Source organism: Hypanus sabinus, chromosome X1 (assembly GCF_030144855.1).
Source record: "Hypanus sabinus isolate sHypSab1 chromosome X1, sHypSab1.hap1, whole genome shotgun sequence".
NCBI classification, from domain to species: Eukaryota; Metazoa; Chordata; class Chondrichthyes; order Myliobatiformes; family Dasyatidae; genus Hypanus; species Hypanus sabinus.
The window spans coordinates 10,435,218-10,447,986 of NC_082738.1; the positions used below are offsets into that span (position 1 = coordinate 10,435,218).

Genomic DNA, 12,769 nt, shown 5'->3' on the forward strand with positions numbered 1-12,769 from the left:
AACATCAAACCACAAGCCCCAAGCCTGCCAATCAGCAACAAGAAAGAATGGGCGAGAACATGCCAAAAACCCAACATAAAACTGAAAGAGGCTAACCCGTAAATCTCAGAATTATGACATCTCCGAGAGCATCAGGATCCACCAGCCCCTCCGAAGGCAGCATCTCAAAACAGCAGTCCCTCTGAGAACCGCTCGCTCTCTTCTGCATTTGCCTTGATGTTTCACTCTTCCTCGACGTTTTAATTGGAAAGAAATGTAGTTGATCGTGGCCCCTCATTTCATTCCAGCTTCTCCTCATGGTAGCTCGTGCTCACATTTCTCGTTTGGAGTTCTCTTGGGGACATCAGACTGCTAGCTCACTAGATCGAACTATAGACTGTAAACCCTAGGCACCAGCAGTTTCAAAATCAAAATTAAGATAAAAAGAGTAAGTAGAAGATGTAGCAAAACTGAAATATCTGGAAGATGTTGCCCAAAGAACCATTGTCCACTGGTGACATCTTAGTGGGATAAAGGAAAATAAGGAGAGAGAGATTGGGAAATAGTGGGATTGTTACCCTAGGAGTCATCATGGACCTAATGTCACCATCTGAGTTATAATAAGACCATAAGATACATGTGCAGAATTTGGCCATTTGGCCCATCATGTCTGCTCTGCCATTTCGTCATTTCTCTCTCAGCCCCAATCTCCTGGCTTCTCCCCGTACCCTTCATGCCTTGACCAATTAAAAACCTATCAACCTATAATAAGTAGGTATTATCACAATGTACTAAAGTGTGAGTTGATAAATTCACAAGGTAATCAAGGAATGGTGAAAGAGGAGCTAAAGAATTAGTAACTTTAAATAGCAACAAACGCAGTGGGGAATTGAAAGCCAATCAGCGAAGCAAGAGGCAACACTGAATTGTTATGCAATAGATCAGCAGGAATACTGATAGTCCAGGCAGTTAAAGGAATGCTGGGTATACAGGGAGCATGGAGAACATCGAGTAAATAATAATCAGCACAACAGCGGGAGCCAGAGGATAAATATTTCCTTAAGCTTTCTGTAAGTACAATCAGAAATAAATTAGTACAAAAACAGTGTGAATTTGAAAATTCAGTCTCATGAAATGGCGAAGTGCCAGAGATTTATTATATTCAAGAAGTGCCAGGAACAAGTGATTAGTAATTCCACACAGGGAATAGAGCAGCTCCTCTCTGCCCCACCACTCATTTTCACTGACATCATTTTAAATTGCTATGATTGTCAGTTTAAACAAAAAGACGACTTCATCCTACGATTCAGCTTGTGGTGGGGTCAAGGTGGAAGATCATGGATCACAGGGCAGGTCCAAAGGGAGGGGTTGTGAGGTTCCTGTTTGCTTGTTACTGTTCTGACTCACTGGTAATGTGTGATATTTTGCAGAACTGGAATGCCACCCACATGTTCAGAGTCTCTGAGGAATTCTTCACATCCTTGGGGCTGATCGAAATGCCGCAGGAATTTTGGGATTACTCAATGCTTGAAAAACCTAATGATGGCAGGGAAGTTGTGTGCCATGCATCTGCCTGGGATTTCTATAACCGGAAGGACTTCAGGTTGGTACTCTGCTCAACAGAAGTGAAGCCATTCATAAGCTATATGGATGGAATATGGGATTACTCGAAGAGTAACGACCATTTGCGTGCTATATGGTCCTGAGATACAATGCTAATGGATGTCAGGAGTGACTCAGTGATAGAGTGTGGAATCCAGGCCACACTGTTATGGTGGAGTGGATTTCACAAGAAGTATTAGACACAAGAATGTCCTTAAATGAGACATTAAACCATATCTATATTTCCAGAGGCAAAAAAATCACATCACACTATATGTGAAGGAGGGAAGTGATCTCTTACACAGCATCGTTGCTCATTGTCATCACTTAGCAACACCACCAAAACGTAACTCATGGCTATTTGTATATGGGAGCTCACTGTGGACAACTACACTGCCACCTTTCCTACATTACAACAGAAATTAGACCTCCTTTAACTGGACAAGCCATTTTGGGAAATGTGAAAGTTGTGATAAGCTCTGTTATTTGTGAGTCTTTCTCTTACCCTTTGCTCTGTTCTGGTATTGATTGAGATCCGGGTGTAAGGTCCTGAAACCCACTGCAATATGAATGGTAATATCCCTTCTCCTCATTCTCCAGAATTAAGCAGTGCACGACAGTCACCATGGAGCAGCTGTTCACAGTTCACCATGAGATGGGACACATAGAGTACTACCTTCAGTATAAGGACCAACCAGTCACCTTCAGGAGTGGAGCCAACCCTGGCTTCCATGAAGCAATCGGAGATGTTTTGGCACTCTCAGTCTCTACACCCGAGCACTTGCACAAGATTGGACTACTGGACAGTGTCACCAATGACAATGGTAAGGAGGTTCACAGAGTCAGCCCAGAAACAAGCTCTTTGGCCCTGCTCGCTCCGTGTGCTCCGGTTTCCTCCCACAGTCCAAACATGAACCGGGTAAGTTAATTGGTCATTGTAAATTGTCCCATGATTATGTTTGGGTTGCTGAGGCAGCGTGGCTCAAAGGACCTGACAGGCCTACTCCACACCATCTTGTAAAATAAATGTCAGTCTCCTACACCCCAAGGAATAAAGTTCCAGTCTGCTCAACCTCTTTCGGACTAAATAGAGTCTTTCCTATGATAGGGTAACCAAAACTGTACACAATAGCCCAAATGTAGCTGCAATATAATGTCCAAACTAGTACAATTTGATCAAGAACCAAATGTTTGAAGGGAAGTTCTTGAACTTGGTGGTGTGGGACCTTCTGCAAGAATGTAGGTCTGCTGCCTTGCCAATGTTAATCCCGTGCATAGTCTGCAGCTTACTTTGTAATGGGAGAGAGAGGGTGATGATGAGGCTTTTGTAAATGAAAGTCTGAAACCAATGGTTTCCCACAAAGATTAGTTTCAGAACCCACATCGTTTGTCATATTGATTTAGACATGAATAAAAGATGTGTAAGTTTGTGAGACAGGGACGGTGTTGGTAGCAAAGACTAGAGTTGCAGAATGATATTAATCGGCTGGTAAATTGGGTAGAGCTATAGCTGATGGAATTTAATCCCAAAAAGTACATGTTTGGGTGCTGAATAAGAGTAGGATACACAGTCGGCCCTCCTTATCCACGAGTTCCACATCCGCGAATTCAACCAACCGCGAATCAAGAAAACACAGAAGTGCTCTTCCAGCACTTGTTGTTCGAGCATGTACACTTTTTTTTCTTGTCATTATTCCCTAAACAATGCAGTATAACAACTACTTTACATAGCATTTACATTGTATTAGGTATTATAAGTAATCTAGAGATGACTTAGAGTATACAGGAGGATGTGCATAGGTTATCGTGGATTGTGAACGAAAAAAATCAGAAGTTCTCTTACTAAGTAAGTCATAACAGGTACATCCAGTATTATTTAGCGTCAGTTAGTCAAACGTTTGTCTTAGTATATAGATGATATTTTACCTTTCTATGCATATAAAACACTTAAAAACGTATGTTTCAGCACCGGGCTCAGGAACGGAAGTTCTGGAGTTCGATCCAGTGACAGACCACTTCTGAGTGTGCTCTCCACCGTGCTGGGTTGATGTGGAGGATCAAAAACCCAATAATTAAACCACTGCATTGATTAGTAATAATTGTAGCTTTCATTGGGGCAGGGCCTTTCTCACTTTATCCTTTAAAATTGTTCCGATCGTTGATCGACGTAGCCTAAAGCTTTTCCAATGACCAATGGCGTTACACCTCTTTCCGATCGCTTTATTATCTCCACTTTATTTTCAATCATTATCGTGATTATTTTCGCGAACAGAAACACTGCGAATTCAGAGCTCTACCGCCAGGTCCTAATGTCCACCACACTGAGACAGGTTAAATAAGGTCTGGGGTTCCACTGAGTCCAAATGTCCACCACATTGAGACAGGTTAAATAAGGGACTTGAGCATCCGTTTTTTTTGGTATTCGCGAGGGGTCCTGGAACCAATCCCTCACAGTTAAGGCGGGCCAACTGTATGTCATGAATGTTAGGTCCCAGAGACTATTGAGGAACAAAGGACCCATGTGTACAAGGCCATAGACCTCTAAAGTTGCAGCACAACTAGACAAGGTACTGAAGAAGGCATGTGAGAACTAGAGCATAAACTATAAGTACGGAGGGGGAGGGGGTTTGTAAAATTGTAGTGCATAAAATTTTGACTAGGCCATAGCTAAGGTATTCTGCATGGTTCTGGTCACTACACTATAAGAGGGACATGAATGAAGGGTCTCGGCTCAAAACGTTGACTGCTTATTCCACCTCAAAGATGCTGCCTGGCCTGCTGAGTTCCTCCATCATTTTTGTGTGTAGCTCAAGATTTCCTGCATCTGCAGAATCTCTTGTGTCCATGAAAGCACAGGGGTGGGTGCAGAGGATATTTACAAAGATGAAAACACTTCAGTTAGGAGGAGAGATTGGACAAACTTGGTTTGTTTTCCTTGAGCAGAAAAGGTTGAAAACTTGCTTAGAATGGAGTCACCTAAAAACAGAGGTCATTGGGTTAAAGTGAGGAGTGACAGGCTTAAAGAAAACGGAGGAATGTCCTTTTGCAATCTTGAACGTACTGCCCGAGAGGGTGGTGGAGATAGTTACAACATTGAAAAAGTAGCTGGATGAGTGCTTAAATCGCCAACACACAGAAACTGGGGATCAAGTGTCAGTAAATAGATAGATGGAAGGTCAGCAAGGGCACTGTCAACCAAAGTTCTTGGTTCTATGCTGCACGACTCTGTGACTCTACTGTCTACAACAACAATGCACTACGTTCTTCTCCTTCACTCCCTGTTGCCGTTAACAGTGACTAAACTTCTAAGCTGCAATTCTGTGTTGTGTTTCCTCATACCAACAATCTCCCAGTGAAGGAATGGAGCCATCCCCGTCTCAAAAGATTCCCTGAAAATGGCAACACAAGTAGGCAGTGTGCGTAGTTTGGTAGAGTAGATGTATGGCATGCTTGCCTTCAGTTGTCAGGGCATTAAGTATTAGAATCAGGAAGTCATGTTGCAATTATGTAAAACTTCAGTAAGGCTGCACGTGGAGCATTGTGTGCAGTTCTGCCCACCTCCCCCCCCCCCCCCCCCCATCTCAGGAAGGATCTGGAGGCTTTGGAGAAGGTACGGAAGGGGTTTACCAAGATGCTGCCTGAATTAGAGGGTACAAGCTAGAAGGGCAGATTGGGCAGACTTGGATGGTTTTCTCTGGAAAGACAGAAGCTGAGGGGAGATCTGATTTAAGTTCATAAAATTAGGAGAGGTAGACAGCCAAAATGTTTTTCCCAGGGTAGAAATGTCAAATACTACAATGCATAGCTTTGAGGTGAAGGGGGAAAGAGTTCAAAGGAAAGCTGCAGGGCAAATTTTTTTAATATAGAGAGCGATAGGTACAGGCTCTGGAACAGGCTGCCAGAGTTAGTGGTAGAAATAGATATGACAGCTTATAGACAAGCACATGGACATGTAGGGAATGGAGTGTTGTGCATTATGTACAGGAAGAAAGGATTTAGTCTAATATAGCTTAATGTTTGGCGCAATCATTGACCGAAGGGACTGTTCCTGCACTATACTGTCCTATGTTCTGTGTTATATCTCCCCCTGTGGTGGGGAGCCCAGTGCACTTAATAGCCATTTAGATGATATAATTTAGGAGGAGTTAAGCCAGAAAATAAAAAAACAATTAGCTTCAATTTTGTAAAATCCAATCTTTCAATTGCTTGACAGAGACTGACATTAACTACCTCCTGAAAATGGCCTTGGAAAAAATTGCCTTCCTCCCATTTGGATACCTGATCGATCAGTGGCGTTGGAAAGTGTTCAGTGGACAGATTTCCCCAGACAACTACAACTATGAATGGTGGTACCTGAGGTGAGAGAGAGTGTGGTCCATGATGAGAGATCAACATAAACTGGGACTAGCCTTGGGTTTGCATCAGGATTTAGTTTGTGTCTCCACTTGTGTCTTCCAGAACAAAGTACCAAGGCATCTGCCCCCCAGTTCGAAGGAATGAAACAAACTTTGACCCTGGTGCCAAGTACCACATCCCTGCAAATACACCTTACATCAGGTAAATGTCCAAAGATAGGTTTCACAGAGAGCTCCTTCAGTCATCTGCTTCACAGATATGTTGGAACAAAGGACAAATGTTTCTCTCTGCAACTCTTCTATTAACTGAAGGATCTGTTCAGTGCCCAAGCCAACCGTCTAAAACAGGGGTGGGCAAACTTTTTGACTATTTATTTTTGACTATTTTTTGACTATCTATTTCAAAGTCTGGATTTAGTTTTGTTGTGGCGATTCTCAGGATGGATCTGAGGTGTTGGTTAGTTAACTTGGATCTGTGGCTGGCTTTGTTGATGTTCATGACGCTGAACGCCTGTTCACACAAATAGGTCGAGCCGAACAAAGAGTAAAGCACAAATGTGGAGTAATACGCTGCACCTCAACAAAGGTCAATGTATATAGAGTGCGTCATCTATTGGGAAAATGCCAGAATTGCGGGGAAAAAACGTTAACAAGGTTTATTAATATAATTTCCTCAAGTTCTGCGGGCCGGATTAAAAAGCTTAACGGGCCGCATATGGCCCGCGGGCCGTAGTTTGCCCATGCCTGGTCTAAAATCTATTACGAGAGGACTTGTCACTAGGATGAGAGAGAGAGTAAGTTGAAAGGAGACATGTGGGGCAAGGTTTGTTACACAGAGACTGGCGGGTGCCTGGGTGATGGAAGCAAACACAGTACAGGCATTCAAAAGGCTATCAGATTGCACATAAATGTGAGTGCAATGGGAGCATGTGGACGTTGTGTAGGCAGAACGGATTAGTTTAGTGGGACAGTTGATAACCAATTTGATTAGTTCAGCAAAATACTCTTGAGTAAATGCAAGATTTTAAAAGCAAGTGGGGCCTGTCAGGACTTTCTGCAGAGCTTGAGATAGCGCAAGCTATTGCTTGTAGTAAGAGTGAAATTTTTAAAAAATGAGTGGGGCCTGTTAGGACTATCAGCAGAGCTTGAAATCATTTGGGTTATTAGGCACTTGGCAATGGCCACTAAAAAGAAGTTATGTTTAAGTGGAGCAGCCATAATGTGAATGGGCCAATGTTAGAGTGGAGAGCTGTGGCTTTGGCTCAAGAGGCTTCAGCAAAAGGAGATGGAGACAGGGGTAAGCTTCTGGTGAGTTTCTTTCTTTCTTATTGCACAGTTAGAGCAGTGGGAATGACAGTCAGAGTAGTAGAGGGCTCCTCTTGTGGGGTGTGGTATGACAGGGGGACCTCCAATATCACTGATGACTATCATCCCCCCTCAGGAGGGAAGGTTTCAGCTCTCTGTCAGAGAAGGTGGGGCTTATATCTGATATCTGGCAACAAATGACATCTAATGGCCACAATGCTATTAGTTTCAAAGTAAATTTGCAAAAAGATAGGCCCACAGGTTAAGATTCTAAATTGGAGTAAGGCCAGTTTTGATAGCATCAGAAATGATCTGATAAATGTGGATTGGGACAGGCTGTTTTCTGGCAAAAGTGTACTTGGTAAGTGGGAGCCCTTCAAAAGTGAAATTTTGAGAGTTCAAAGCTTGTGTGTGCCTGTCACAATAAAGTGTAGAGAATCTTGGCTTTCAAGAGATATCGAAGCACTGGTTAAGAGAGAAAAGGAGAAAAGGAGAAAAGCAGGTACAGCTGGTAGGAACAAATGGGGTGCTTCTGGAGTATAAGAAATGCAAGGGAACACTAAAGAATGAAATCAGGAGTGCTAAAGGAAGGCATGAAGTTGTTGTAGTAGACAAATTGAAGGAGAATCCTAGGGGATTCTACACATGTTGAGAGCAAAAGGATTGCAAGGGACAAAATTGGTCCTCTGGAAGATCAGAATGGTAATCCTTGTGTGGAGCCAAAACAGATGGTAGAGATCTTAAATAATTTTAAAAAATTATTTACTGTTGTAATTATCTCCTGTATTTACTCAGGAGACAGACACAGGACCTATAGAAGTGAGGCAAAGCAGCATCAATTTCATGGGCCCTGTACAAATTACAGAGGAGGAGGTGTCTGCTGTCTTAAGGCAAACTAGGGTGGATAAATTCCCAAGGCCTGACAAGGTATTCCCTTGGATCATAGAGGATGCAAGTGCAGAAATTGAAGGGGCCCTAGCAGAAGTATTTCAAACATCCTTAGTGACAGGTGAGGTACCAGAGGATTAGAGGCATGCTAACGTTGTTCTGTTGTTTAAGGAAAGCTCTAAAACTGAACCAGGAGATTATAGGCCAGTGAGTTTGACATCATTTGTGGGAAAGTTACTGGAAGGTATTCCAAGGGACCGGATATATAAGTATTTGGATAGTTATGGATTGATTAAGGATAGTCAGCATGGCTTTGCGTGTGGTAGGTCACGCCTAACCAATCTTACAGAGATTTTTAAGGAAGTTACCAGGAAAATGGATGAAGGCAAGGCAATGGATGTTGCCTACATGGACTTTACAAAAGCTTTTGACAAGGTACCACGGGGGAGGTTGGTCAAGAAGGTTCAAGTTGCTTGGTATTCAAGATGAGGTAGTAAATTGAATTAGACATTGGCTTTGTGGGAGAAACCAGAGAATCGTTGTAGATGGCTCTCTCTCTGCCTGGAGGTTTGTGACTAGCGGTGTAACGCAGAGATCAGTGCTGGGCCCTTTGCTGTTTGCTATCTATATCAATGATCTGGATGATAATGTGGTAACTGGATCAGCAAATTTGTGGGTGACACCATGATTTAGGGTGTAGTGGACAGCTAGGGAGGCTATCGTGGCTTGCATCAGGTTGAAAAATGGGCTAAAAACTGGCAGATGGAATTTAATCCAGACAAGTGTGACATGTTGCATTTTAGTTGGACCAACCAGGGTGGGACTTACGCAGTGAACGGTAGGGCACTGAGGAGTGCGGTAGAAAAAGGGATCAGGGAATACAGATCCATAATTCATTGAAAGTGGCGTCACAGGTAGATAGGGTCATAACGAAAGCTTTTGGCACCTTGGCCTTCATAAATCAATGTACTGATTACAGGAGATAGGATGTTATGTTGAAGTTGGTGAGGCCTAATTTGGAGTATTGTGTGCAGTTTTGGTCACCTACCTACAGGAAAGATGTGAACAAGGTTGAAATTCTAAGAATTCTTCTAAGAAAGTGTACAGAGAAAATTTGCAAACATGTTGCCATGTCTGGAGGACCTGAGTTATAAGGAAAGACTGAATAAGTTAGGACTGTATTCCTTAGAACGTAGAAGACTGATCTGAGAATTTTTAGAAGTATACAAAATTATGAGGAGTACAGATAGGGTAAATGCAAGCAGGCTTTCCCACTGGGGTTGGATGGGACTACAACCAGAGGTCATGGGGTAAGGGTGAAAGGTGAAAAGTTTAAAGAGAACATGAGGGGAAACTTCCATAGAGTGTTGTGAGAGTGTGGAACGAGCTGCCAGCACAGTGGTGCATGTGAGCTTGATTTCAATGTTTAAGCGAAGTTTGTATAAGTACATGGATGGTAGAAATATTAAGGGAAATGGTCCCAGTGCGATGGGAGTCGGCAGTTTAAATAGTTTTGGCATGGACTGGATGGGCCAAAGGGCCTGTTGCTGTGCTGTATTTCTCTGTGATTCTATATAATCGGGATGGTTTGCTCCTGAACTGGAGGGGGACCAATACCCTTATGGTAAGATTTGTTTGTGTTGCTCCAGTGGTGTAAACTAGAGTTTCAGTGGAATGGTTTGATCGCAACATTTATGAGACGTTTGGGTAGGTACATCGACGGCAGGGGTATGGAGAGCTATGGTCCAGGTGTGGGTCAATGGGACTAGGCAAAATAACAGTTCATTGTGGACCAGATGGGCTGAAGGGCCTGTTCCATGCTGTAGTGCTCTATAACTCTATGCCTATTGTGAGTCCCTGTGCTGTACCGTTCTATATTCTATTTCCCTTTGTCCAAAGTGACCCTGGACTCACAAGCCACAAATGGAGGCTAGCATGTGTACAGTGCCCTACCCAGTTGAGAAATCTTCTCTACACACCTCTTTCTTCCTCATCACTGATCTACACCAGCACCCTGCATTCCACTTCAAAGCAACTTTATCCTCACATTTTTAGATTCCATAGTTCCTTTTGTTGTGGAACATAGCCATAGAGCCTATCAAGTCTACATCAGCTCACAGAGTAATAACATCAGGCTCCTTCCTTTCCCAATTTTCCCTATGAACTGTTGTCTCCACATTCCCACCAACTCCTCCCAGATTCTGACACTGAACTATATACACAAAGGGCAATTTACCATGGACAATTAAACCCACCAACACTTCCGTCTTTGGGATACACATAAATATATGCTCAGTGGTCGCTTTATTAGGTACAGAAGTGGAACCCACTGTGGCCTTTTTCTGGGGTAGCCTGATCACTTCAAGGTTCGCTGTGCTGTGCATTCAGAGATGCTCTTCTGCACAGCGCTGTTGTAATATGTAGTTACTTATGTTACCATCACCTTTCTGTCAGCTTCAACCAGCTTGGCCATTTTCCTTTGACCTCTCTCTTTAATGAGGCAATTTTGCTTGCAGAACTGCCACTCACTGAATATTTTTTTTTTGTTTTTGTACCATTATCTGTAAACTCTGGAGACTGTTGTGTGCGAAAAACCCAGGAGATCAGCAGTTTCTGAAATACTCAAGTCACCCCTTCTGGCACCAGTAATTATTCCATAGTCAAACCCACTTAGATCACATTTCTTCTCCATTCTGATGTTTGGCCTGAACAATAACTGAACCTATTGACCACGTCTGTATGTTTTTGTGCATTGAGTTGCTGCCACATAATTGGCTGATTAGATATTTGCATCAATGTGCAGATGTGCAGGTGTACCTAATAAAGTGGCCACTGAATGTATATAAAAGACTTGGATAATAATGACTGTGGACTAATAAGTAAGTTTACAGACCACATAGAAGTTGGTGGAGTTGTAGAAAGTAAGGTTGGTTGCCTAAGGATACAGAGAGTAATAGATCCCAATTCGGGAATGGGTGGTTTTAGTTACAAAGAGGGAAAGTACACACACAGGCTAGGATTGTTCTCACCATCTTCTCAAGGGTAATTAAGGATGGGTAATAAATGTTGGCTTGTTAATGAATCAATAGCAAGGCTGAAGGGTGACATTATGGAGATTTGCAAAATTATCAGGGAGATAGATATGGTAGGTAGTCACAGCTTTTTCCAAGGATAAAGGAATCTAAAACTAGACAATATGGGTGAAAGTGAAAGAAGAAATATTTAAAGAAGATCTGAAGGGTGTTTCTTTTCATACAGAGTATGGTGTGTATCTGGTACAAACTGTGAAATGAGGTGGAAGAGATAGATACAATCAAAGTGTTTAAAAATCATTTGACCAGTACATGGGTTGGAAAGGAATAGAGGGACAGGGGCTAAATGAAGGAAAATGGGATTTACATAGACAGCTCAAAGATCCTTTGAAATATCTTCAAACTCAAACAATAACCCTGCTTCTCTTTCTGCAGATGTCACCTGACCTACTGAGTGTTTTTAACAATTTTCAATTTTTATCTCAGATACCCGGCATCTGCAGATTTTTAGTTTTCATTTACAATTAACTGTAACATGCTCCCCAACAAAAAGTCCACAAACATTCAACCTAGCCCCAAGCGTAGAATATTTATGGGGCAATAGAGCCAAACAGTTTGGGCTTTAACATTACTCATCAGATCCCAGAGTGAGGATGAGAAGCACCATTAGACATTTGGGCTACTTTAGTCAGCCAGGAAGGATACATTGTTCCTTGGAGGGTACATAGCACAGATTCTCCAGAACAAACCCAGGACTAGTTGAGAACCAGGGCAGTTTAAAAGCTCACCACCACTTTCTCAAGGGTAATTAAGGATGGGTAATAAATGCTGACTTGGTAATGAATAACTAATAGGAATTAGTTCATATTGCCTTTAGTTCAGGAAACTGATGGACTATCCAATGGAAGAAATGGAAATCTGATGTGGAAACCAACAGCAGAGGTTTAATTGTGGAAACAGCCCCACTGCCCACAGTGTGAAGTCAGCTGATACTAAGGGGAAACATGGAGCTATCTGGACTTAAACATGTAAATAATTACACAATTAAATTGTTAAGGCTGGGATTTTTATTAGGTGATCATATCAATGAATACAGGGAAAGGCAGTTGACCCAAGGTTGGTACAGATCAGTCACAATCTAAGTGGATGGAAGAGGGATTTGAAGGATTTCCTTTTCTTATTCTCTCATGTTTACAGGTACTTTGTGAGTTTTATTCTACAGTTCCAGTTCCACAAAGCACTGTGTGAAGCCAGTAACCATGCTGGACCTCTGCATAAATGTGACATCTACCAGTCAAAAGAAGCTGGGAAGTTACTCAGGTGGGGTCTTCATCTTTATCCCTTGGTGTAAAATAATGGTTCAGAAATCTTCTTGAAATGTGTACTATGCAATTAAATGTAATCACTGGACTCAAGAGGTTTTTCCTTGTGTGTGCCTCAATCTGAGTCCTCTGAGTACTCCCAGTTACATTTATCGTGATTCAACACACAACTAACAGTAAGCATATGAAAGTCTTCTGCACATGAGAGAGGGTTGAATGGGAGAGGTGAGGTCTGCCACAAAGAGATCTTTCCCCAGATGGAAGATTTGGAAGATCACCAAATCTA

General features: G+C 42.4%; 1 protein-coding gene across 2 annotated transcripts in view; it reads left to right on the plus strand.

Annotated features, from left to right (window-relative positions):
* The window catches only part of ace (angiotensin I converting enzyme (peptidyl-dipeptidase A) 1), a 153,639-nt gene that overhangs the window by 33,470 nt on the left and 107,400 nt on the right, over positions 1-12,769 (plus strand). For both annotated transcript variants that reach the window (XM_059955758.1, XM_059955757.1), the window contains exons 7-11: positions 1,410-1,582; positions 2,182-2,405; positions 5,795-5,939; positions 6,040-6,138; positions 12,359-12,481. In XM_059955758.1, coding sequence (XP_059811741.1) covers positions 1,410-1,582; positions 2,182-2,405; positions 5,795-5,939; positions 6,040-6,138; positions 12,359-12,481 — 764 coding nt within the window. The remainder of the gene's footprint in view (positions 1-1,409; positions 1,583-2,181; positions 2,406-5,794; positions 5,940-6,039; positions 6,139-12,358; positions 12,482-12,769) is intronic.